This window comes from Amia ocellicauda, chromosome 18 (assembly GCF_036373705.1).
Source record: "Amia ocellicauda isolate fAmiCal2 chromosome 18, fAmiCal2.hap1, whole genome shotgun sequence".
Classification (NCBI taxonomy): domain Eukaryota; kingdom Metazoa; phylum Chordata; class Actinopteri; order Amiiformes; family Amiidae; genus Amia; species Amia ocellicauda.
Window position 1 is genome coordinate 1,366,019 of NC_089867.1, and position 27,283 is coordinate 1,393,301.

At 37.2% G+C, this 27,283-nt stretch overlaps 1 protein-coding gene across 1 annotated transcript in view; it reads right to left on the minus strand.

The window, feature by feature from the left end:
* LOC136713414 (protein spire homolog 1) overlaps positions 1–27,078 on the minus strand; it is an 86,442-nt gene extending 59,364 nt beyond the window's left edge. Inside the window, exons 1-2 of the mRNA XM_066690480.1 lie at positions 26,616–27,078; positions 21,225–21,256 (exon numbers count right to left, since the gene is read on the minus strand). Coding sequence (XP_066546577.1) covers positions 21,225–21,256; positions 26,616–26,961 — 378 coding nt within the window. The 5' untranslated portion in view covers positions 26,962–27,078. The remainder of the gene's footprint in view (positions 1–21,224; positions 21,257–26,615) is intronic.
* Positions 27,079–27,283: the final 205 nt, after the last annotated feature.

Genomic DNA, 27,283 nt, shown 5'->3' on the forward strand with positions numbered 1-27,283 from the left:
ATTCCAACAAGCCACACCAAGGTGAAAGATAATGTGCAAGACAAGTCTATACCTTTATTTTCACATAAAGTTGCATTCCTTAACACAAAATATATGACTATATGCTATTCAGGACAATCCATTTTTTTTTTTTTTTTTTTTGTATTGCCTAGTCATGGCTGTGCCATAAATTACTAATATTTCTGGAATGTCAATATAATGAAACGCAACACCTTGGAAGTAGGAGTAGAAGACCTTTATCAGGGCAGATTTAAACAAAACACCTTTGGTAAATCTTACCACAAAGGTTTGCAGGCAGGGTCATTATCTGTTGATACAATTAGTAAGGCACATTTGTTTTCAAAGGGAGTGTCTTTTGCCAGTGATACAGAGCAGATCGAGAGAGAGGACTCTCCTGGCTAAGGTCCAGCGTGGCAATGTTCAGGAGAGGGGAGGGCTAGTCAGCAGCAGAAGTAGATGGTGTTTTAATCTCATTCAATACCATCTTTACAATGGTGCTCACAGTGTTTCCAAACTGACTGAAAGTATTGAACCCAATATTAACTTTAACAAAAACAAAAATATAAATACCTACATTATTAATGTTTTTTCCCTTGCCTGCCCTTTTCAGGCAGGTGGTGTGTGGTACAATTGTGCAGCCAGAAAACAAAATAAGAAAAATACAAAGACTAGCCTAATGGTTCTACTGCTGACAAGACATTTTTAAATCATATGGTTCAAATTGTCTCTATTTGAAATAACTATTTTTATATCAATATAAAATCTTGCATGGCATTTTTATTATTTTCCGAGATACATTAACTTAATTAATGCATCACACTGTCATAGTGTACAAATTTGCTTACATATGCTGTAAATACTTAATTCCCTTTATTAAATGGGATACACAACATGGTTTTAGCTCTAGATGTAGTTACTGTTGATCAAATCTTAAAAATGGCCTAAAAAATTCAACTCGTTAGCAAAGATTTTAACTGCTAAATTATATTAATCTCTTATACCAGTAAGTAAGCAAGTTAGTCCTTTTCGTGCTCACTGGCGTGTATTGCAGAAACAACATCTTTCTACTTTTGCCAGTCTGCAGAATGTTCAGCTCAGCTGACATCTAGCTCTTTCTTTGAGCTCCTTGTCCACAGTTCTCCTCCATGTTATTTTGGTTTCACCCTCATATTCAAATTATTCTGCCCTCAGGTCATCTCAAGGTTATTTATAGATAAGTCTCCTTCATCCCTTTGCAAAATATGGCCAATTCATTTCAATCTTATGAAGAGCAAGACAGTCATGTTCTCCAGCCCAGTTTACCAAAGCAGTTCTCTGATGTACATTTTCTATGGTCAAAATATTTGCATGATGATTCACAGCCATTTGGTGTGGAAGGTAATTATTTGACCCCGTTCACACTTACTAGGCCGGCCTCGGGCCGCCTTAAAATTTCTCCTGCTTTTTTCTGACCCAGTTCACAGTTGAGGTTTTAGAGGGCCTAAAGTGAATTCACATATGTAGCTGAAAATGAGGCCTAAAGTTGCAAAAAAAAATTATGCATTCATCTTCTGCTAAAAAAAAAACAGTTACACATAAAATTAGGTATGCTTACCGGTGCATGCTATGGATTTAGCAGCAGGGTTCAACTGGGGGAATCAAATTCATGATTTGTGTTATACAATGTACCTGAATTCTAAGCACATTTAGTAGGACGTCTAAATTACATGAAATCATAATAAAGGATATTGTTGTATGCATTATCAATATTGAGATTTACCATCTGAAATGTGTATAACATACACACAATATAGACAGATAAACAGATTGGCATTTTTATTTTAACATAATCAGGGAGTGCATTTTTTCATATTTAGTAAAAGAAAAAAAGAAAAATTTACCAGCTACACACTTTATTTTCACTGACCACAGAGTAGTTTGACAGGTTTTCATTATAAATAAAATTATTAACCTATACTTTTTTTTTCTTTCTAGGAAGATGCAGATTCATACACAGTATGACTATAATAGTAACCAGATGGATACTGCTTCCTATTGAAAATGAAGTATGGGAGCACTGGACACTTTTCAATCCCATAAGGCCATATGGGAAAAAGGGGGCGTGTCTGGTGTGGTCATTTCATGTCTGAGAATTTGGTGGACAATTCCATTTTTATTTGTAAGTAGCAAAAACTGTACAGATAGGCTAGCTATGTTAAGAATGATTTATTAGTATAAATAAATAGTCATCTGAATGTTTTAATTTACTGCAGTGTCTATTGTTTACAGGAAGTTGTCATTAAACTGTGAAGGGAAAGTTCAACACGGTGCGATTTGATTACATAATTAGTACGTCCAAATTCGTCCAAACTTCTGCAGTACATACTTCAGTGTAACTTTAGTGCGTAGTATGTAGTATGTAGTATGTGGTTTTGGACACAGCCTGATACTTGAGTCTCTAGGGGCGGCATTTAGGATTTCAGGCCACCTCAAAAAGCTGGTATAACTTTTCACCCAGCCCATGGCCGTCTTTTTATTTTTGAGCATTCACCCGGCCCTGGGTTCAATTGTGAACGGGGTTTTAGGAATGAGGCACCTCTAAAAAGTAATCTCCACCCAACCTTAGAGTAAACACACAAACAAAGCAATAACGAGATCTGTATAAACTGACTAGTGGCATAGATTCAGATGCAGTGTGAGCTGCTGTGAGTGTGAGTGGAAAGGTTTAAAAGTAAGCTTGTACAAGCATATTTCTATCGTAACTGTTTAGACAACTTGCTTTCTGCAATTTGCGAAGCAGTAATTTAGTGCAATAATTTGCACTGGTAGAGTACTGTCTAATCAACTCTGTCTCTCTCTCTGACAGTTTCCTTTGAACAATACATTAGAACATTAAGGTTATCGGTCCTTGCTGCAGTTTTGATTGTGTAGTCATTGTGTAGTCAGCTCATCAATCCCCAAACGCATTACCTGACACTGATGTCTGGGCAAATGGAAGTCAAGCCAATAACTTCAAATAGCAAATACAAGGACAATATATGTGCGGTTACACTGATGTTTTGTGTAAGTTGAGAAAGGTGATGGCCAAATGTTACATTCAAGCCAATTAGTCTCCTACAGGTGTGGTTTATATGAAAGAAGTAGCATTCGTCGGAGAGAATGGATTATACAGTACAGTTATTACAATTTACTGTAATATCTCCCTGAATCAAATGGATTACTGTAGTCAGCAGTCTGTATTAGTTGCCACTGTAGAAGAGGGAAACAAACTGTACAAAAACACTCATGGCAGAAATGTATATTTTCAAAATGCCATAGAACAAGCAGGAACAAAAGCCAGCTGCAGTACAGGCCTGGCAGAGCATCACCAGGGAAGAAACCCAGCATCTGGTGATGTCTATGGGTTCCAGACTTCAGGCAGTCATTGACTGCAAAGGATCTGCAACCAAGTATTGAAAGATTCAAAATTATGTTAGTTTGTCCAATTACTTTTGAGACCCTAAAATTGGGGGGACCACATATACAAATGGGTGTAATTCCTACACCATTCACCCAATTTGGATGTAACTACCCTTAAATTAAAAATGAAAGTCTATACTCAAACACATCTTGATCATTTCCTTTCAAATCCATTGTGGTGGCGTACAGAGCCATAATGATGACAACTGTGTCACTGTCCAAATATTTATGGACCTAACTGTATATATGTGAATTGCTTCCCAATAAAGTGGGTACTACATCGAGGATTAATCTCTCATCTAAACACTTGTGGTAGATTTTGTTACAATTGACAAAATTTAATTGCAAAAGTGGAAAGTCCGGAGTGGGCTTATAAGGTACATGAAGAGTCTCAGAAATCCAGAGAGAGATGTACCTCCAAATCAAAAGGTGTTTATTACAAGCATCTGCATGGAAGAGGTTCAAGAGGCAATCTCAAGAACTTAAAGAAGTAACACACTACAGGCACTTTTATGCAGACCAGACCACATGTCTCTCCCGTGATGAGTGGAAGCTCAGTTTCTGCCTGAAAACCACTCAGGAAGACCGGGAGAAATTTAAGGCATACGTAATGTTTAATATAAAGGGGGGTTTGTATGATGTATCAAGCCCAAAATGCTGGTGAAAACTGGTTCTTATCAAACCCTGTTGATCTAGGTATCAGGGTTGAACTATAGCACAGTACCATAGCACAGTAAGACAGTGAGACAGTGACCTTTTTCACATAGACACACAGGGAAAGAAATGCAGTTCTTCAGTACATGTTTACCCTTTCAGCCCACATTGGGTTTTAACAGTAAATACTTCACATTTTATTGATTAAGAACTTAATGTTATTGAGTTTTGAATTCAGACTTCAAATAACCAACCTAACCAATTCATTTTATTTTTATTTGATCTGATACTCATTTCCATTACATGGAATTGTTGCACTTTGCTCTGTTTTGCAGCAGTTTACTCTGTTAACGTTTGGGCCGGGGCTGTTGGAGCTGTGAAAGTCTGCACAGGTGCTTCAAAAAAAGGAGCATGATTTGTGGACACTTGTCTGTACTCACAGCGAATATCCCATTGCTCTCAGGCATGACTGTCAAAAATTAAAACTCTTGGCAGTCCAATGCCAGAGATCTTGGCAAACTTGGGCAAAACAGCTTCTCAAAATACTCCTGAAAATTCCTCTTGTCCATCCATGATCCGCACGAAATTTACAGCAAGCTTCCATCATGTTTAGGCAGTCTCTATCAATTTCTCTGTCTACCCATATTGTCCATACAATGAAAATAAGGTAAGTAGTTAAGTTCATGAATGACAAGGATGTATTCTGAGTAATATAAATGAATTCAAGGCTTTTTTTATACATATGAGGTGCAATGGGTTCTGGGCTTAGTGGGCTTATTAATACCAACAGTGGTCCATTAAAATTAAATTAATTATTATAGAGTTAAATGTAACATGTAATATCTCTATAATAATAAAATGCATTATTTTTTACAACTTAGTCTATGTTTTCTATTGTTGGTAGAATAAATAAAATAATAACTCTGCTTTCAAGCCATGTGCTAACAGTCTTTTCAATGGTGCTCTTCCTTTTAAGCCCATATGACAAAAAAGTTTGGTCACCAAATTCCAGAAGAAATGCTTCTTGGGAGGGCCCCTCATAAAGCAATTGTTTTGGGGTGACTTCTAAAATGTCTGCTGCACAGTGGCAGCACAAGATAACTCAAGATCAAAACATTTGATTGGCTCCAAATAAAAAATAACATGACAGAAACAACTTTTTACATTTGCTGTGACCCTCTAATATTTCCTGTCTTTTTTGTATTTCTAAATAAAAGACCAATTGGGCTTATATGGTACGTGGGCTTAATCGAGTCACTTCCCCTAGGTCAGATTTGTTTTTACTGAATCAAAGTCTCCTTACTGGTCAATTTACCCTCACAAATAAAACTAGCTTGAACACATTCAACACACGTTTAATTTCAGTGTCACACTACACTACATGGTACTCATTGACATAGTCCTGTAATCATACCACAGAACTAAATATGCATTTTGTCTTTCCTTGCAGGGAAAATTAAGCCTCCGGTCTAAACATCAGCTGAGAAAAAGAAAATTCAGAAACGTCCTATAAAATGCAAAGTCTAAAACAAAGACACACTGAAAATGCACAAAGTTGATTCTGTGACCCTGAATAGAGAATACAAAACTTAAAGAGAAGTACTCGTCTCTCTCAGATAAGTCAGAGAAATTTGATCAGGGAATTTCTTCCCATTGGACATGCCAAGCCTGGCGAGGGGCCTCTTGGACTGGGAATCATGGGACACTGAAGGCCAAGATTAAGAATCCCTTCTTTGTACATCTCTGGCAGTATTGTTTTACACCCTGAAGTATCGCATTACAACACTGTAGTAACTAAAGTCCAGGCACAGTTCTATCTGCCTCTATATTGTTTGTCCCCTAGGTTATACAGAAGCCCCTCAGTCTTGGAGAATAATCTCTGCTGAATTTATCCAGATTACATACTGATTGAGAGCATTAGTGGAAATTGATGCCATTTGTTCTGAAATTTCCCAGGCCCAAAATATATTAAGCTGAGCATGTTTTGAAATTCAATATCCTTTTCTCCAGTGTTTAGAAAAGCACATCCAATCGTAGCAATCTACCCACTTTTGGTAAGGGTGGAATTAAACCTTACGTCTTAATTCAGTTATATAATGAATTATGTTACCTTCAGCAATGCCATATATGCAAATGTTTTTAGACCAAATCAAAACTTTGAACAACCCGTAAAACAAAAACAAAACTTGAATCGTATCACATTTTGATTTATAAGTAGCAGAAAGTGTCTTCTGACAATAAAATTAAAGTACAATAGCGTACAGGTTTGTACTTTGTGTTCCGCCAACAGATCAAATAAAAAAAAACGTCACACGTCTGTATCTCTTAAGCAGGAAACCTAGGTTTCATTTAGATACAATTTGGCAATCATTGATATAATGATTTTGTTAATTATCAGGTTTTCCCCCCAAAATCTACAAAATGTTATAATTATACAAATGTTGAGAATAATTAGACTAACTGTGTCCACTATAGTAAGTACAGTATAAACATTTGTCTTCCCATCCTTTGTTAAAGAATGAGTATAAGAGAAGGTAGAGTAGAACAGTGTGACAGCAAACATGCAGTCATGCACACACACATAGACAGACAGACAGACATTAATAATTTAAAATGCCAATGGCCTCAGGTATGGCCTAGTATTACTTAAATGTCAAAATCCATACTGTAGTCTAATACACTTTTCTGTTCAGTAATAGATAACATTCTTGACAGTGTGACTAAAATCCATATGTATATAATGCAATTTAATATATATTATATATATAAAACAATAAAAACTTCATTGTCATTAATATTACACTATTATCACCATTGTTCATTTATCTGTTAATATAATAGTGACCTATGTTAATTCCCTTAAAATAATTAAGAATTTGTTTCTATTATTATTATTATTATTATTTTGTTTGTTTGTTAAACTGGAGAATGCTGTTTTTCTAATGCATTAATAAAATCACCCCAAAATGTTCTGCCTTAATATAAATATTTTATGTAATTTTAACATAGTACAATAGCAAGTGGTTTGTAGAAGTTTCAATGCCTTAAATGTCTGGTCAGTGAAATCTTCCAAAGCAGGCAGGCTATATTTGAAATACTACTGTGCATCACTGTGTTGCCAATAAGCATATTGTAAACATAGGGTTAATAACTTGAAATCGGCTCCTCCTTAACCTACTTTAATAGTCTTAACTATCAAACTGTGCGTGCAGAGAAAACTTACTACTTACTCTACTCAGTTCCAATTAAATATCACAATCTCATTTACAGGCTTGTGACTCTGTGGAATGAAGTAGAAGAGGGAGGAGGCACAGTGGAAACTAATTTGATTAAAACAGCTCAGTGTTACCAGCAGAATTGTGCAGGCAGTAGACCTATATAACATAGACATTAAAGCTGACAAAATACTTTCACAGCATTGTGGAACTTTTTCTGACCACTGTTGCCTTCCAAACAACTTTCTAACCCAAAAAAAGGCAACAGGCAACCAGAATTCCACGTGTGTACTTTTCCGCACACCAACCTCAGTGTGGAATCTTGAATCATGTAGCCACCACAGAACCGGCCATTATGCTCTCATGCATAATCCTCAGGGCCTATCCAAATTCATAAATAAGCTCCTAGTCTGGAAGATTAATACACTTCTATTCCTTCAAGTGCCTGATTTCACTTCCAACAAAGCAACATACAATGCATTTCCAATTAGAATGCAATGTTTTTTGTTGGGTTTTTTTTTGGGGGGGGGGTTATCCAAAAGTTGCCTATGGATTATATTTGCTTAACTATCAGATATCAAACTGCTTAGGAACACTTAGGAAAAGGAACAATTCTGGGGGAATAATCTTCCACCATAGATTATGTTTTTTTTTCCTCTGGTAAAACAAGTCAGCATGTTTCAAATCTTCACTGAACCATGAAACCAGCTGTTGAGATCTTCTGATGTCAAACACATGCAATCTTATTTCATAAGATCATGAGGATATCCTAGTAGTAACTCCACAGGAACTAAATAAATAAATCTGCTGGTTTAAAAGGCAAAACCTGATGCATACAGGAAATAGAATTCAACACTTTCCATACAAAAGTCATGTTCGGAAGAAACAGCACACTGCTGAAAGGAAATTTACCAACTTCCCTCAAGATAAAGGCATTTGATCAATGCACACTACCAGTGCTCACTTACGTATGTGAAACCTGGTTGCTTAATGCAAAACATTATACAGAAACTGAAGACACAAAGAAAGATAGATGCATGGAATAACAAGAGATAGAAAAAAGTGAATGGATCAGAGAACATACAAATATGTAACAACTGAAAGAGTGAATTCTAAAATGGCAATGGGCTGGACACATTGCAGCAACAACAACAACAGATCAAAGATGGACAAAGGCAGTTTATTGAAAGGATCCCAAGAAATGAAAAAAAGACATAGAAAATGACTACATAGAATATGGAAGAATAAGCATGAAATGGAAAAGAGGATCTATAGATCAAAGCAAGTGAAAACATATTGGGGAGTCCTGCATCCAGCAGTGAATTGATATAGACTGATGGTGATGGTGATGATATAGAATATATATGATATAGATATAGATATGACATGAACAGACAAGAACAAACAGTTTTTGTCAGTCCCAGTCCTATAAATAAAGGGTATGTTCCTGTATGACCTCAGTCTGCTACACACAGCTTCTCTCCCAGTACCTTTTGTTGTCCATTGAATTAGGATACTGACAAAACACCCATTATGGCAGGCTTTTTAAAGTCCTTGGTAAACACACAAGAAACAAAAGGTTCCAGTTCCTAAAATGGGTTCAGTGTGTTTTGGGTGTTTTTTAATTATTTTGGCATTCGCTTCACCCTTAAAAATCATTAAACCATATAAAGGTATTAAAAGTAGATTCTCACCTAATAGTCTAATGTAGACAGCTGTAAGAGTGTTAGCAACTTAAAAGGCCATTGAAGCAGCATTCTATAAATAACAGTTCAGATTTTACTTTGATACAGATTTAAAAAAAAATCCACAATATTTTTCTACAGAATGTAAATGTAATTTACTAAAAAGTCAACCGATTTTGCACAATACAACTTTCAGTCTTTGGTTCATTCTATTTTTTCATTCTATTAAAAGTAATTATAATTGTTTTGTTCATTTCAAAGTTTTCTTTTCTCATTCAAAAAATTAGCAATATAACATGAATAACATTCTGAGATAAAGTTGACAGTTTATTTTCTTTAAAGAACATAAAGCACAGGACAAATAAAAATAAAGGAAAAATAAATTTTCGTACTTAGTAGTACACATGTATAGTAGGGGATGAAATAACTATTCTGTCTAATGAGATTAGGGTGTGGTTCTAGAAAAATATTTTTTTTAAAAGCATCTCTGGATGGCATATGTTAAAGTTTGTTTTTGACATTTATTAGCATGTTTTTTCCTGCACTGGTAAACATATCAGAAACACCCATAACAAAATCTAAAAAACACTTATAAGTAATAAGTAATTAACAGAATCTATGCTAAGAAACATTGACCTATTACATTGTTATTTTTGTATGCATGTATTAAAATAAATAAATACATACATATTTAGCTAAAGATCTTCAGTTTCTTTAAAGGGGGAAATCAGCGGTTTCCTGTGTTGCTCTTAAAAATCCCACACGTGACTGAACATTAAGCACTGCAGGGTGAAAACCTGAGCCAACGACATGCCCAGCCACAGCATGGTATTGTGTCCAAGTAAGCAGCTAAGCAAAACAAGCAAGAGTTCACAACAGAAACACACACAGCAGTGTTGTCATGTGCTTTCCCCAGCCCTTGTGACAATGTCAACCACGAAACCCCTAGCTGCATAACAAGAAAGTCCACGTCCCTGAAGCTCTTTGAAGGAAGTCCTTGCATTCAAAATTTTAAAAGTCATTAACATGACATTAACTGGCTATTGTGATGGTGACCTAACTGGTTTAATCTCAAGTAACAAGAGAATAGTCAATATTGAAAGATATAGTGGGAAAACAATTGTGAAGTCAGAATTTACACAATTTCTGTCAAATTATCTTTCACCTGCATTCACAAGCAGCACTAGGCTACTCCTGTTCACCATTTAACTTGTTTCTTTGTGGATTTACACGTCAATTAATTGTATCTTTAAAAAGTCTGACATTCAAGTTCCATAACCTTTAATTCCAGGTAATGATAGTTGAACAAAATAAAACATAACAAAACAAAAATCTTAATGATAGATGGGATGCAAAAACTAGGAATGATCCTTTTAATCCTTTAAATATTGCTTCTGTGAATAATCTGCACAGGATACTCTGACAAAATACAGTGAGTGAAAAAAGTATTTGAGTGTTTGCCCACTGACAAAGAAATTATCAGTCTATAATTTTAATGGTAGGTGTATTTTAATAGTGAGAGACAGAATAACAAAAAAACAATCCAGAAAAACGCATTTCAAAAAAGTTATAAATTGATTTGCATGTTAATGAGGGAAATAAGTATTTGACCCCTTCGACTTAGTACTTGGTGGCAAAACCCTTGTTGGCAATCACAGAGGTTAGACATTTCTTGTAGTTGGCCACCAGGTTTGCACACATCTCAGGAGGGATTTTGTCCCACTCCTCTTTGCAGATCCTCTCCAAGTCATTAAGGTTTCGAGGCTGACGTTTGGCATCTCGAACCTTCAGCTCCCTCCACAGATTTTCTATGGGATTAAGGTCTGGAGACTGGCTAGGCCACTCCAGGACCTTAATGTGCTTCTTCTTGAGCCACTCCTTTGTTGCCTTGGCTGTGTGTTTTGGGTCATTGTCATGCTGGAATACCCATATCCACGACCCATTTTCAATGCCCTGGCTGAGGGAAGGAGGTTCTCACCCAAGATTTCATGGTACATGGCCCCGTCCATCGTCCCTTTGATGCGGTGCAGTTGTCCTGTCCCCTTAGCAGAAAAACACCCCCAAAGCATAATGTTTCCACCTCCATGTTTGACGGTGGGGATGGTGTTCTTGGGGTCATTCCTCCTCCTCCAAACACGGCGAGTTGAGTTGATGTCAAAGAGCTCGATTTTGGTCTCACCTGACCACAACACTTTCACCCAGGTCTCCTCTGAATCATTCAGATGTTCATTGGCAAACTTCAGACGGGCCTGTACATGTGCTTTCTTGAGCAGGGGGACCTTGCGGGCGCTGCAGGATTTCAGTCCTTCACGGCGTAGTGTGTTACCAATTGTTTTCTTGGTGACTATGGTCCCAGCTGCCTTGAGATCATTAACAAGATCCTCCCGTGTAGTTCTGGGCTGATTCCTCACCGTTCTCATGATCATTGAAACTCCACGAGGTGAGATCTGCATGGAGCCCCAGACCGAGGGAGACTGACAGTTATTTTGTGTTTCTTCCATTTGCGAATAATCGCACCGACTGTTGTCACCTTCTCACAAGCTGCTTGGCGATGGTCTTGTAGCCCATTCCAGTCTACAATCTTGTCCCTGACATCTCTGGACAGCTCTTTGGTCTTGGCCATGGTGGAGAGTTTGGAATCTGATTGATTGATTGCTTCTGTGGACAGGTGTCTTTTATACAGGTAACAAGCATTTATAAATGGCTGTAATCTAGAAAAGAAATCCAATGACCTGAAAATATTACACTACAAGTGATATGAGGCCAGAGCGAAACGTTTTATTCCAGCATCAGCTGACACCCTTAAAATATGCAGTTCTCTTCAAATATAGTAACTGACTAAGTTGTCAATGGACGAGGGACTCACTTCGCTTCGAAAAGTCAGCAGACAGTATAGAGCAGACTCTTCAATTATTCACAAAACAGCATTTACAAGTAAATGGTCCCAGAGCTGTATTTAACATCTATGTACTTATGGTCTTGAAGTGGATTTAAAATAATAACTTCATATAGATGGCCTTAAGCCTGGCAAAACTGGAGTGAAAATGATACTAATGCCAAGCATTTATTTGGGGTTGGTAAAGAAGATTTAAAAACATGATTAAAACACTGAATTGGTATATACACTCACCTAAAGGATTATTAGGAACACCATACTAATACTGTGTTTGACCCCCTTTTGCCTTCAGAACTGCCTTAATTCTACGTGGCATTGATTCAACAAGGTGCTGAAAGCATTCTTTAGAAATGTTGGCCCATATTGATAGGATAGCATCTTGCAGTTGATGGAGATTTGTGGGATGCACATCCAGGGCACGAAGCTCCCGTTCCACCACATCCCAAAGATGCTCTATTGGGTTGAGATCTGGTGACTGTGGGGGCCAGTTTAGTACAGTGAACTCATTGTCATGTTCAAGAAACCAATTTGAAATGATTCCACCTTTGTGACATGGTGCATTATCCTGCTGGAAGTAGCCATCAGAGGATGGGTACATGGTGGTCATAAAGGGATGGACATGGTCAGAAACAATGCTCAGGTAGGCCGTGGCATTTAAACGATGCCCAATTGGCACTAAGGGGCCTAAAGTGTGCCAAGAAAACATCCCCCACACCATTACACCACCACCACCAGCCTGCACAGTGGTACCAAGGCATGATGGATCCATGTTCTCATTCTGTTTACGCCAAATTCTGACTCTACCATCTGAATGTCTCAACAGAAATGGAGACTCATCAGACCAGGCAACATTTTTCCAGTCTTCAACTGTCCAATTTTGGTGAGCTTGTGCAAATTGTAGCCTCTTTTTCCTATTTGTAGTGGAGATGAGTGGTACCCGGTGGGGTCTTCTGCTGTTGTAGCCCATCCGCCTCAAGGTTGTACGTGTTGTGGCTTCACAAATGCTTTGCTGCATACCTCGGTTGTAACGAGTGGTTATTTCAGTCAAAGTTGCTCTTCTATCAGCTTGAATCAGTCGGCCCATTCTCCTCTGACCTCTAGCATCAACAAGGCATTTTCGCCCACAGGACTGCCGCATACTGGATGTTTTTCCCTTTTCACACCATTCTTTGTAAACCCTAGAAATGGTTGTGCGTGAAAATCCCAGTAACTGAGCAGATTGTGAAATACTCAGACCGGCCCGTCTGGCACCAACAACCATGCCACTCTCAAAATTGCTTAAATCACCTTTCTTTCCCATTCAGACATTCAGTTTGGAGTTCAGGAGATTGTCTTGACCAGGACCACACCCCTAAATGCATTGAAGCAACTGCCATGTGATTGGTTGGTTAGATAATTGCATTAATGAGAAATTGAACAGGTGTTCCTAATAATCCTTTAGGTGAGTGTATATATACAGTGAGGGAAAAAAGTATTTGATCCCCTGCTGATTTTGTACATTTGCCCACTGACAAAGAAATGATCAGTCTATAATTTTAATGGTAGGTGTATTTTAACAGTGAGAGACAGAATAACAACAAAACAATCCAGAAAAACACATTTCAAAAAAGTTATACATTGATTTGCATGTTAATGAGGGAAATAAGTATTTGATCCCCTATCAATCAGCAAGATTTCTGGCTCCCAGGTGTCTTTTATACAGGTAACGAGCTGAGATTAGGAGCACTCCCTTTAAGAGAGTGCTCCTAATCTCAGCTCGTTACCTGTATAAAAGACACCTGTCCACAGAAGCAATCAATCGGATTCCAAACTCTCCACCATGGCCAAGACCAAAGAGCTGTCCAAGGATGTCAGGGACAAGATTGTAGACCTACACAAGGCTGGAATGGGCTACAAGACCATCGCCAAGCAGCTTGGTGAGAAGGTGACAACAGTTGGTGCGATTATTCGCAAATGGAAGAAACACAAAATAACTGTCAGTCTCCCTCGGTCTGGGGCTCCATGCAAGATCTCACCTCATGGAGTTTCAATGATCATGAGAACGGTGAGGAATCAGCCCAGAACTACACGGGAGGATCTTGTTAATGATCTCAAGGCATAGTCGCCAAGAAAACAATTGGTTACACACTATGCCGTGAAGCAATGAAATCCTGCAGCGCCCGCAAGGCCCCCCTGTTCAAGAAAGCGCATGTACAGGCCCGTCTGAAGTTTGCCAACATCTGAATGATTCAGAGGAGAACTAGGTGAAAGTGTTGTGGTCAGATGAGACCAAAATCGAGCTCTTTGGCATCAACTCAACTCGCCATGTTTGGAGGAGGAGGAATGACCCCAAGAACACTATCCCCACCGTCAGTGAAAGGTAGTGCATCTTGGGAGTCCTATGCCATAGCTTTGTCTGCAGAGAATATTTCACTCTGTGAAATGCCAGAGGAAGCAGAAAATGGCACAAAATGGTCATGTTTCTGTATGTTTCGTGGTACAATCCTTCCATGCCATGATATTGAATAGGCCTACTTTTAAGGAGATCTTCTTTCAGAAGTTAATTAGTTGTATTTAAGGCAAAGTAGGTTAATGGTCAGTCAAACTGATAAATCATGATACATTTACCATACAGATATTTGTTTAAATTTCATTATGATTTTTGACAGTCCCTGTTATTGTTTTTCATGTATATGTAGTTCTAATTTACTGCTTCACTATAATACCATGTGTGGTAAGCTTTCCATGTTAAAGATTTAATAGAGGAATGATAATTCATTATTATGCATTGTATCACTGTATTCCTTTTCTAAAGTTTATATTAATTAATATTCAGTATGATGTAGGGAGATTTTAAATCTGCAGTACACTGTGGTGCTAGTGGGTTAAAATGTAATTCCCCTCCATGAGCTGTTTTACTCAGTTACAGTCTTTTTATGTTTAGTTTTTTTTTAATTATTATCTTGAGTGATTCACAGGAGAAATTAATATTTTTAAGATATGGAGAGTCCAAATGTAGCTCTCCTCTTCTCAGTTCAGTCCTGCAGGAAGGCACACAGATCACTTCTTGCATTGGCAAAGGGAGCCAGCTGGTAGAAACGAGGGCGAGAGAAGGAGCTCAGTTACCCACTGTGGACAGCTGGCGTTATATAAGAAGACCAGATTGTGTAAAAGCTGGTGCATGTTAGTATGTCAGTGGATGTTTCCTCAGAAAACTCACAGTAAATATGAAATTCCTGGAGTTTAAATTCCTCTCTCTCTCTCTCTCTCTCTCTCTCTCTCTCTCTCTCTCTCTCTCTCATAATTTCTCATCAGAAATCATGTTGCTTGCTCCTGTGGTTAATCTGTTTGAAGACTTGTGAAGTTAAGGTTCAGATCCAGGGATGGTAGAAGTTAATTCTGTAATTCTTGTTCCCCATCTGCTATCTTGGCTTTTTTTACTACGAAGTATAATGAAGTGTACTGTAAACACAGTCACCTGTCCAGCAGGGTTAGTTCCTTCTGGGTTAGTAATTACAGTTCTTAATTGATTTTAAAAGACTGCAGCAGAGAGTGTGTGGCCTAGAAAACAGGAAGGCAGGGGATTATGAGACCTAAACTGTTATTTGTAATATGTAATTTACAGTTCCTATCCAGTGTATTTATACATTCATACATTTTTAACCATAATGCTCTGTGCTGGTCATGTACATTAGAACCCCGGTTTGTCACATCCAATTGAAAATATTTGGCTTATTAGACTTGCAATTAATGTGTGTTCGTCCATGTAGTCTATGAATGCTGGGTATTTAGTGACACGTCTGAAGGATACTGGTTTGTCCAGATTCTACCACTTTAGTGCCCAATATACACTCACCTAAAGGATTATTAGGAACACCTGTTCAATTTCTCATTAATGCAATTATCTAACCAACCAATCACATGGCAGTTGCTTCAATGCATTTAGGGGTGTGGTCCTGGTCAAGACAATCTCCTGAACTCCAAACTGAATGTCTGAATGGGAAAGAAAGGTGATTTAAGCAATTCTGAGTGTGGCATGGTTGTTGGTGCCAGACGGGCCGGTCTGAGTATTTCACAATCTGCTCAGTTACTGGGATTTTCACGCACAACCATTTCTAGGGTTTACAAAGAATGGTGTGAAAAGGGAAAAACATCCAGTATGCGGCAGTCCTGTGGGCGAAAATGCCTTGTTGATGCTAGAGGTCAGAGGAGAATGGGCCGACTGATTCAAACTGATAGAAGAGCAACTTTGACTGAAATAACCACTCGTTACAACCGAGGTATGCAGCAAAGCATTTGTGAAGCCACAACACGTACAACCTTGAGGCGGATGGGCTACAACAGCAGAAGACCCCACCGGGTACCACTCATCTCCACTACAAATAGGAAAAAGAGGCTACAATTTGCACAAGCTCACCAAAATTGGACAGTTGAAGACTGGAAAAATGTTGCCTGGTCTGATGAGTCTCCATTTCTGTTGAGACATTCAGATGGTAGAGTCAGAATTTGGCGTAAACAGAATGAGAACATGGATCCATCATGCCTTGTTACCACTGTGCAGGCTGGTGGTGGTGGTGTAATGGTGTGGGGGATGTTTTCTTGGCACACTTTAGGCCCCTTAGTGCCAATTGGGCATCGTTTAAATGCCACGGCCTACCTGAGCATTGTTTCTGACCATGTCCATCCCTTTATGACCACCATGTACCCATCCTCTGATGGCTACTTCCAGCAGGATAATGCACCATGTCACAAAGGTGGAATCATTTCAAATTGGTTTCTTGAACATGACAATGAGTTCACTGTACTAAACTGGCCCCCACCAGATCTCAACCCAATAGAGCATCTTTGGGATGTGGTGGAACGGGAGCTTCGTGCCCTGGATGTGCATCCCACAAATCTCCATCAACTGCAAGATGCTATCCTATCAATATGGGCCAACATTTCTAAAGAATGCTTTCAGCACCTTGTTGAATCAATGCCACGTAGAATTAAGGCAGTTCTGAAGGCGAAAGGGGGTCAAACACAGTATTAGTATGGTGTTCCTAATAATCCTTTAGGTGAGTGTATACATATATGTGTGTACATATAGGGTTAAGGGAACGTGAACTCTTAGCAAATGTATGACAATGCAAGGAAATTGATTGATTCATTGATATCCAGGTAGAATGGATCATTAATCAAATTCAGACAAACTAAATGTAAGAACCAATAACAATACATTAATAATATTATTAGTAGTAGTATTATAATTAATAATAGTGCATCCAAATATGCACTGAATTTAAGAACTCTTAAGTTAAATAAATAAATACATTTTTGTGCATTATTTGTGGGCGCATTCATCCAATAAATGCACAAAGCTGGCTCAAACAGTGGGAATAACAGCACACTGTAGGTTGGGGCAGGCGGGTTTGTGAGGCACAAACAGATTTGCGCGAAACAGGAAAAAAATAAAATAATTAAAAAAATATATATATCCCAATGTATTCCATGTTTGAATATCTCTCATTTCTTGCCAAGCTGCATTTTTCTTGCGCAACACACATTTTGCCCAGAAATTACGCAAAGTTTTAAGATCAGGTCCATAGTCCCTTTGAATAACCTGAGCTGCCGAGATTGGATCTGCTGAGTCACCTATTTTAGTATCATCCGCAAATTGGCAAGTTTGCCAACTATCCCAGAGTGCAGATCATTAATATAGATTAGAAAAAGCACAGGCCCTAGTATTGATCCCTGTGGAACTCCACTAACAACCTCACTCCAGTTAGAAGCAACTCCTCTAATCGACACCCTGTTTCCTATACATCAACCAGTTCATAATCCATCTACTTACATTACCCTGAATGCCTACAGTTTCCAATTTCAGGATCAGTGTTTGGTGTGGAAACTTATCAAAAGTTTTTTGAAAATCTAAGTATATCATATCATATGCTCTCATGTGATCTACAGCTGCAGTTGCATGTTCAAAGAACTCTAATAAATTAGTGAGACATGATCTGCCTCGTCTAAACCCATGTTGACTATCTCCAAGAATATGGTTTTCATTGAGATGCTCCTCTATTTTCTGTCTAATCATTTTTTCCAACATTTTACAGGTGATGCAGGTGAGACTGATTGGTCTGTAATTTCCTGGCTCAGTTTTGTCCCCTTTCTTGTGGATTGGTATGACATTCTTCGTATTTTGTTTTGTCTCGATCTCTTTTGTATGCACTATACAACATTTTATTTCTCTTGATATTTGTTTGCATATTTCGATTAAACCATTTAGGCCAATGTTTTGTGGTCCTCAATTTGCAAAGTTTTGGTACAAATTTCTCCTAAACCTCTAGTAGTATATTTTTTAAATAACCACCCATTTTCAACTGAATCTGTGTCCAGTGTGCCCCAGTATAGCTGCCTCATACCTTCAAGGTTTGCTTTTCTAAAATTGAAGACCATTGTTTTTTTTTTTTTTAAGTATGCCTCAAAGCTAACCATATTGTGATCACAGTTTGCCATTGGTTCTCTAACTAATGCCCTTCTGACTCTATCTTGGTCATTTGAAAATATCAAATGCATGCGCTTTTCGGTTTTCTGGTTGGTTCACTAACAAATTGAGTTAGAAAGCAGTAATTTGCCATCTCAACCATTTCTATTTCTGCCTCTGTAGTCCCAACTGGTCTTTCCCAGTCTATGTTTGGGTAAAGACAGTTCCTATTGTTTAATATGAACAAGCAACCCATCCTAGTAACAAATCTTCTCCCTAATCCCACACATTTCCCTCCCTAATTTATGATAACAGCAAAGAGTCAGGATGACTGTACATCACAACCCAACTGCATTCATCCAATAAGCAGGTGTTAATGGAGCTCAGGACGACAGGACAAATACTGCACAGATGACTGCCCTCTAACAATAACCTCTCCTTTGACTTAGAAATCTTCTAACAACTGCTGTTCTTTTTCATTTATCATTGCTAGCTGTCCCTTTAGTAAGACCAAAGAATAAAGCACTTCACAAATTAATAAATATATTTTCTGCAATAATATTCAAAAGACAATGACATGTAATGACATGTGCTGTAAAGTCTACACAACTTATTGTGCTTACAGCAAAACCATGACAAGACACTGAGGTAAAGAAAGTTGATTGGATCTATTAGAGTAAGTTTACAACTTGATACTGTACATCAAAGTCTGCAATACAAACTTTCACCCAGTCTGGTTATTCATTGGTTTGTGACACAGTATCAGGCAATTTACCACAGGTTTTGAAACTGAAATTTCCACCAATCACAAATCAGTTTTGCTTTACAAATGGGAATGAACAGTGGGAATTAATGTCTTTATATTTGTATTTACACATCAAACACAACAACAACAGTAATAATCTCAGGCCTATGTTAATTATTATGTATGTGGTAATTTCATTTGTATTTTAACAAGGTGTAGTTACTTGTGATGGACGATATGTTACTATCTATCGCCCAAGATATAAAAAGGCTTCTCCTGCTCACATATTTCGTTATTTTCATCACTTCATGTGAGAGGAGAGCTCACAGTTAACCTGTATATTTTTCATAATACTAAGTTATTTCAATGTTACTGTTTTCCTTAGGCTATCCAATAAAGAGGATGCATTAACAATGTGCTGTCAGAGAAACCTTCAGTAGGATGTATTTATCTTGCTTTAATTCCACAGCAAGCAACACTGGGTTAATCCTGTATTTCCTTTTGCTGTGGGGGAGGGAAGTCTACTAGGACAAAGTCCAGCATGTTCAAGGAAGTGTGTAAGGTATGGTAGGAAACAAAGCCATTATCCAAAAAAGACCATCTATGTAGTGGTATATTTAATATATTTATGTTATATGGATAGAAGAGCCCAGAAAATCACTGAGTTAATATTTAGTAACAAGGGATGATTGAAAACTAGGCCACTGTAACTGTGAGGCACCAAGTCTGAATGGCAGAGGAAATTTAGAAAAGTGTGGTTAATAATGAGAAGGAATGGATAGTTCTATAACAGCAAGTAAAACGATTAGCTATAATGTGATGTCAACCTATTGGAGTATCCAGTTTCCAGCAATGCGATCTAACATTATACAGCGTGAAAAGACTCAAAATGAAAAATAATCGTAATCATAATAATATTAAAAAATACAACAACAAAAAATAATGTATTAATAAAACAATAAAAATATAACAAATAGCCACAATTAAAAACACAACTTTTTAAAATTGTAACTGCTTCATCACTTCTTCAATAACTGAGTCCTGGCTAATAAAAGATAATAAAAGGAAGCTTAGAAAGTTTCAATGGCATAATTTGAGACAAGATCAACAAACGAGTTTCCACAGAGATTATCACTCTCTTCAGCATAGTGCACCTTTGCAGTAATCAAGAGTCATGAAGCCTATGGTATCTCAGCATTAAGCTACATTATGTCCCACTGAATTACTGGAAATCTCATTCTCTGAAGGCTAAAGAGTATGGAGGGTTTATGTTTTCACAAGCTTCTGCCAATCAGCTGCAAGTGTACAGGATTAGTGATGTAATGGTCTCAGGGCTGTGGCTAGCTGCTTGTGCATCCATGTCCCATCCAGTAAAGATATACTGAAGCTCCATTCCTTGCAACTTAGCACACTGCAAGGCAAGTCTCCAGTACAGTTCTATCACGGAATTCAGTATAAAGTAGTATAAAGCAGCTTAGTGGGGGAATTATGAATCTGGTTGGTGACTCTCTCTTTTGAAACTAGGTCTAAACACTAACTCTCTATTGCCACTGTCCATCTACTCCACGAGACAGCTCCTGATTGGTCTTCAGAAAGCAGTCTTAAATTTCCAGCAGCATCTCAAAAAATATGTAGAAACTCTTGAAATTCATCCCTGCATACACACCTCTAATGCTACAGGATGAGTTTGGGGAGATTGAGGAAATGGATATTCTTCTGCAAGAGTTTGAATGTGTCTGACACAGACCTCTTCCAAATTAAAATACAAAATTTGAGTTGAAGATTGTTTTGCACAAATATCATCAAACACAAGGTCCAAGCAGAGTACTAACTGTCAATGATAATTCTTGGGCTCATTTGTATCACTTTCAATATGGATTTCAAGCAAGATACAATGGTAATTTTTTATTTGAAACTTGATGATAAATAAAAGAAGCTGGTAAGCAAAGAAACATTTGCAACAACAGAATCACATAAATTAGCTGGAAAACAATTGAATCCCTATTTATTTATCAATTGGATGGTAATCAGGCAAAACAAGCAACCTGGGAACATCCTTGTTGCAAAGAAGATTATCAAACAAATAATAGATTACAATCTCTCTACATCTCCCTCCTGAAGCTAATACAAAAAATGAATCCCTCACCTCAGATGATGTACAGGGTGATCTGGACTTGCCTGCAGGAAGAAAAGGAAATAAACCATGTTATGACACATTCATAATAAGAAGCACAAGTGTACCAAAGAGAGAAAAATATACTTGGTACAGTCCTTAATATAAACCCTTCTCTAAAATGCAGCTTGATACTTTGGCCTTTCACACTCTCCATGGTGGTATCCAATTTAGTTTGGATAATAGCAAGATGTCACAAGTTAATGTAATGCATGGACCTTAGGCATCTACTTAAAATGAAGAAAAGAAAAAAGATTTGATCCAATAATAATTTTGCACAGCCTGCAACGCTTCTTTTCCAATTCAAGGGCAGTAGTTCAGGATTCACCTAAATATTCCTCAGCACCAGGCCTGACATGTGCATTCCCTCTATCTCTCCACACTAATCCCTTCTGTTCTTTCCCTCCCAACTCCTGCTTCTTTGATCTGAGTAATTTGACATTTTTTTGTATTCTATTGTACTGACTACTATTCTTCCCACTACTGATATTATATAATGTATACAATAGTTCAAAATAAATAAAGCAGAGAATGTGACAAAAAGAAACATAAAATATCTCGATATTTCCCAACAAAACTCATCCTAAGTCATTAGTTCAATAAACATTTTTAATTAATGATATACAGGTCTTAAAACAACTATTTTGCCATCATGCTCAAAGCCATAGAAATGTAAATAACCATTGATTATGATTTCCTGATGCAATAAATATTTTCTAGAAAAGTTTGGTTGACTTTTTGGTTGCAATATTTTATAGTTTTAAAGATTGGTTAATGCTATTCAATACGCTTACAACTCAAATAGAGTATAGATAAAGCAGACAGTACTTTACACCATGAAAATAGCTTATTATATCCTGATTAAAGTATGTTTATTTACTTGGTTACAAATTGCATCTATTTTTAACAAGAATTCCTTAACCATGAGACTAGGTGATTTTTTTCTTGGCATTGTGTTTGCCACATTGATCCTGTGTCTTGTGTCTGTGGCTACTACAGAAACACTTAGGGCTAGACCAAATAAAAACACTTAGGGACATACATCTCCTGAGAAAGACAGCACATTTATCGTTGGTTCTTAATTTTGTAACAATCAATTCATGCTACCAAAACAAAACCTCTTGGTCCAGCAAAAGGCAGTGAAGAAACTTCCCGCTTAAAGTGGGTAGGACAGGAGTAAGATTTAAAAAATAAAAACAAACCCATCAACCAGTCAACAAGTGATGTTGTTCAAATACAGTGCAATGGCTTTTAAATTCCCAACTTTGGGACCTTTTCTGGAGTGGTTACGAACTAAATATGCCTACATCAAACTAATATATTCAACAATCCCAAAACGCTCATCTTTATCCCTTGTGGTCTTTACACTTTTTCTAGATTTAGTTCCCATGGACACTGCAGAATTGGAAAGAACACAGATAATAGCAGCTACATTAATTTTAGTATTGGTATACATCAATTAAGCTGAACCACATTCCATTTTAATGCACTGACAAAACAAAATATTAAAAAAAGTAATCACAGAGCAGCAAGTGGCCAAGTGGTCACTGAAAACTGGATCAGGGATCGTTTGCATATCACTTTACTGGTCACTTGCAATGCATAATTACCCATTCATTCAGCTATAGGAAGTCTCTGTGGAAGCCATTTAGGCATTCTCTCACCCTGGAAGCCTTTTTATCAAGAGGGTTTTTCTTTTTCTTTCTTTAATCACTTTTTCATGTCATGTCCCTCACGTCATTACATTGACTACAGCCAAGTTAGAATAATGCCTTTGGAGAAAATCTATGGCGAAACTAAATTCAGGGGCACATTTTTGGGCAAATTCAGAGTATTGCCACAGTTTTTATAACTGCTAGAATACCATTACTCCTAATTTTCTTAAATGAAACTTTGCACTCTCACGTCAAAGCACACAAAGGTGGTTACCTCATTCCTTCTTTAATGTCAAAGTCTTATTTCTTTAAAATATAGTTGCCATCCAAGTTTGTGGATTCTTAAGATGCAAAGTAGCTTCAGTTCTATTTAACTGTGTTTAGAATAACACATTCAATGATCTAAGACTTCAAATAATTATTTAGATAACAAAATATAGTTTAACTCATGTTTTAACTAATGTCTTAATCTATTAAAAAATAAAATAATGGAAAATTAGGTAGCTGCTTTCATCCAGTGAAAGTGGCCCCTACGTTAGAATGCAATTGTACATGGTTTCTTTGTTAGGCAGCTAAGCTTCAGCAGATATTTTAGAAACTACAGTACATATATCTGAGTAAATAAAAACTATTTACAAGTACATCTGCATCACTATAAAACAAACATGCTAAGTATAGATTTCTTAATTTCCTTACCCATTCAGGAAGCTAATTATTAATGGGAAAATGTAATTAAAAGATGTTCAACACCCATTATTATAATAAGAATGGAGTTCATAATATTACTATGATTTTTGATTAACAGTTAATATAATATTCAAAAAACAAGTGCCTTGTATCTGTAAGTAAATACAAAGATACACTGGAGGAACTACAGCATATCTGTAGCTTAATGTAACTTCTCATTTGCTTTCTTAAACGATCCATTATTTCTTTCAATACTACAACTAAGCTACTACTTCTAACTACCTACTACTATTACTACTACCACTACTACCACTAATAATAATAATAATAATAATAATAATAATAATAATAATAATAATAATTCAAAGTTATAAAATGGTGATCAAGAATGGACACCTGACTCTTCCAGCTTTGCCCAGTTCTGCCGAGGAGAGTCAACTAATCAACAACAAAAAAGTGATATTAAAAATAAAGAAAATAAAGAAAATGGTCTTAGTCCTGCCACCATTTTATTTAGGCCTAGCTCCCTGTGGTACAAATTATGATTATAGAACTGATGATGTCACCACCAGGCTCCTAAAAGAGATCTACCTTGTTACCACATTTTAGTATTTTTGTAACAACACCAGATAAGTTAATGTGAATCATTAATCATTCCAAAAACTGCAAAGTTTCAGAGGGTTGGAACCTGACTTAAAATCAGCCTATCAATATAACACCAGGCACCAAAAATGTCAGAGACCACTACCTTAAGAAGCAACATAAGAACATGTTAATCAACAGCACTGCCAGCAAACAACAGCGTGTCCTCCTTGTGTTCTAAGCTGCTGACAGTTTTTGAAAGCGGTTTGTCATCACTTTCACAGGGCTCTGGAGTGGAAGGCTGATGTATATGAAAAGTACTTCACAGCACACTATAATCCCATATACATTAGTGTTCTGGATGTACTGTTAATGTTCTAAACATAAGCAGTAGATACTGGACATATTTAATTCCACATTTAAAGTCTGCATTTGTAAACCATTTAAAAAAAACTGTGATAAATTAAAAGTACCTTAATTTTGATGCATTGCATTGTATATAATATTTAGTTTATACCCATTATGTTAAAATCACCTTCCATGCAACCTGTCAGAAAAACCATCAACTATTATTGGCTTAAACACACCATTTACAGGACAGACTAAACAATGTATTTCTCCATAAACCAGACAAGACAACTATAGTTTAATGCAGTACTCTGGTATCAAATATGGGCAGGCTCCATACAGCTACAAAAAAAAAAAAAAAGTAATACTTAGGAACTCATTTCTACACATAGCATTGTGTAGGAATGTGGCTGGGGAAGAAGCTAACACAAATATACAATGGGGCAGAATTCACAGAAAGACACGAGAAAGACCTGCCTGACAGCAATTACAGAGGCGTGACAGCATTACACATTGCAAGGTTTTTGTACTTTATGCACACTTCTCTCAGCTGGGTTTAAATGCATATGTTCAAAGTGTGTGACTGCTGTAGGGTTCAATTCAAAGTGATGTATTATCATGATTTGTGTAAACCTTGGAGAACACATTTGTTTTCCTCCACTGTAATCAGGGGGTCTAGTGTTGCATAGGCCAATACCTTTAAACTGTAGAGTTACCACTTTCACTTTATGTTAGCATTTTTATAGTATGGTAACTTGCAGATAAAGACTCAGAGCATAGGAATGTGCTTTAGATGTGTTTGTTATTCCTTTTTCCATGGTCCATAGAACCACAGAAACTCAGCTAGGCCTACTGCTTCAACATATGATTAGTACATACTGTAATGAACGATTCTTTTTGAAAGGTTACTCCCTTAATCTCAATTATCTTTATGTTCTGCCATGGCGCCACAAGATATAACCTTTTTTCCATTTTATTTAAATCTTTATTGAGCTGAGTGAGGTAACCTACACAGGAATGGTGTCTTACTATAAATAGGTAGTCTAAATAAATACATACAACATATGTTTTAATATGGTCCGTTTTTAAATGTATGCAAGTACAAACATTATATTACATTACTACTCAGATATTATTATTATAATTAGTATGATTATATAATAATAAACCATTATCATAACAGTAATATCATTATTATTATTATTAATAATAATACTAATAATATTTTTATTACAAATAAAGAGGGTGTCTTTTGTTTCAGTGCGTGCAGTGTTATCAGTTGTATCAATCACATGGTCCCCATTGTTTACAGGGACAGCACCTCTGACAAACCAAGCCTTAGCAGGCAAGACCATTTCTAAGCTAGAATGTAATTGGCGTTGCATACAATCATGGGGATTACCATGTGGTATTGTGCTGAAATGCTTTAATGTTTTACTGTCTGTAACATTTTTCATGAAAAAAAACGTTCCCATTGTATTTGCATTAAGTGAGACTGACATAAAACAATGTTCATGGTTTTCCACTGGAATATCAGAACAACGCAGTTTGGCTAGCAACTGGCATACGCGTGTTGCATAACTGGTATGTAATTAATTTTGTTTTTGTTAGTTCAGCTCATATAGAGACAAACATGTTAAAACCCGTTGCATCTATACATGGCAGTACTGATCCTTCTGCCAGGATCAGCAAATTCAACTACTGATTTCTGCAAATACAACAATGGCCACTATTAAATGATGCTGCATTATACAAATACATCATTTTGCAGAATTGGAAAACGGGTCGTGTTCAAACTCTGGTTAGTGTAAATGAGTATTTTAAACCGGTTTTGATGAGTGAAGCACTGGATCTATGATTCCTGGAACCCTTGGCATTACATGTATTGCACCTATACCGACCATTAATATGCAGCTCCATCATTTCGGTCAAGCGAAAGAAAATGTATTATCATTTTACTGTAACAAGAATAATTTGTCCTGTAATAATATGTATTACTACTACTACTACTACTACTACTACTACTACTACTAATAATAATAATAATAATAATAATACATCTTTTGAATGAACATTACATGAATGGATTTACCTGAAGTACCCCGTTCAGTATGTTGCAATCTTACGGTCCCGTCTCTGCCAATTTTGACATTGGCAGGTCCCTCAATCCTAGCTTGTCCTCCAGAAGCCCCGGCGCTCCTGGGATTTCTTCTCCGGGATCCCTGCGCCAAAGCCCTGCAGCACTGATAGCAAACTGCCCATGCCTGCTCCTCATTGATCGGCTGGCTATACAGCATTAAAATTTCCTCCAAAGACAGTTCGTCTCCACCATCGGGGCAATCCATGTTTACATCCTCGGATTTCTGGTCATCGTTGTTCTCTTGCTGTAGCGCAGGAGCAATCAGCTTTCCCTCGTTCCCGTCTCGCCTCTTGGCCATCCTCTCATTATATCCACCAGTAAAGGGGCCGTCGAGAACAAAAAGGATGGGGGGGATAATATGAGTTCAGATCCTTAAGCCATTCTGCTGTATCCTTCGCCTCCTACAGTAACTCCATTCAATGACTGTTCCTCCTCCTTCCAGCGGTTTCTTATGGGTTTCAGTCATATGACGAACTTGCTTGCGTGGTCTCAAAGCCAGCCTAGTTAACGTCGCGTAGTCCAACCATAAAACTGATTATGTGTTTATAATGTATTACATATACCTTTAAATTGATTTTATATGTGTGTGTGTATGCAGTGTTCGAATTGTGTCAGTGTCA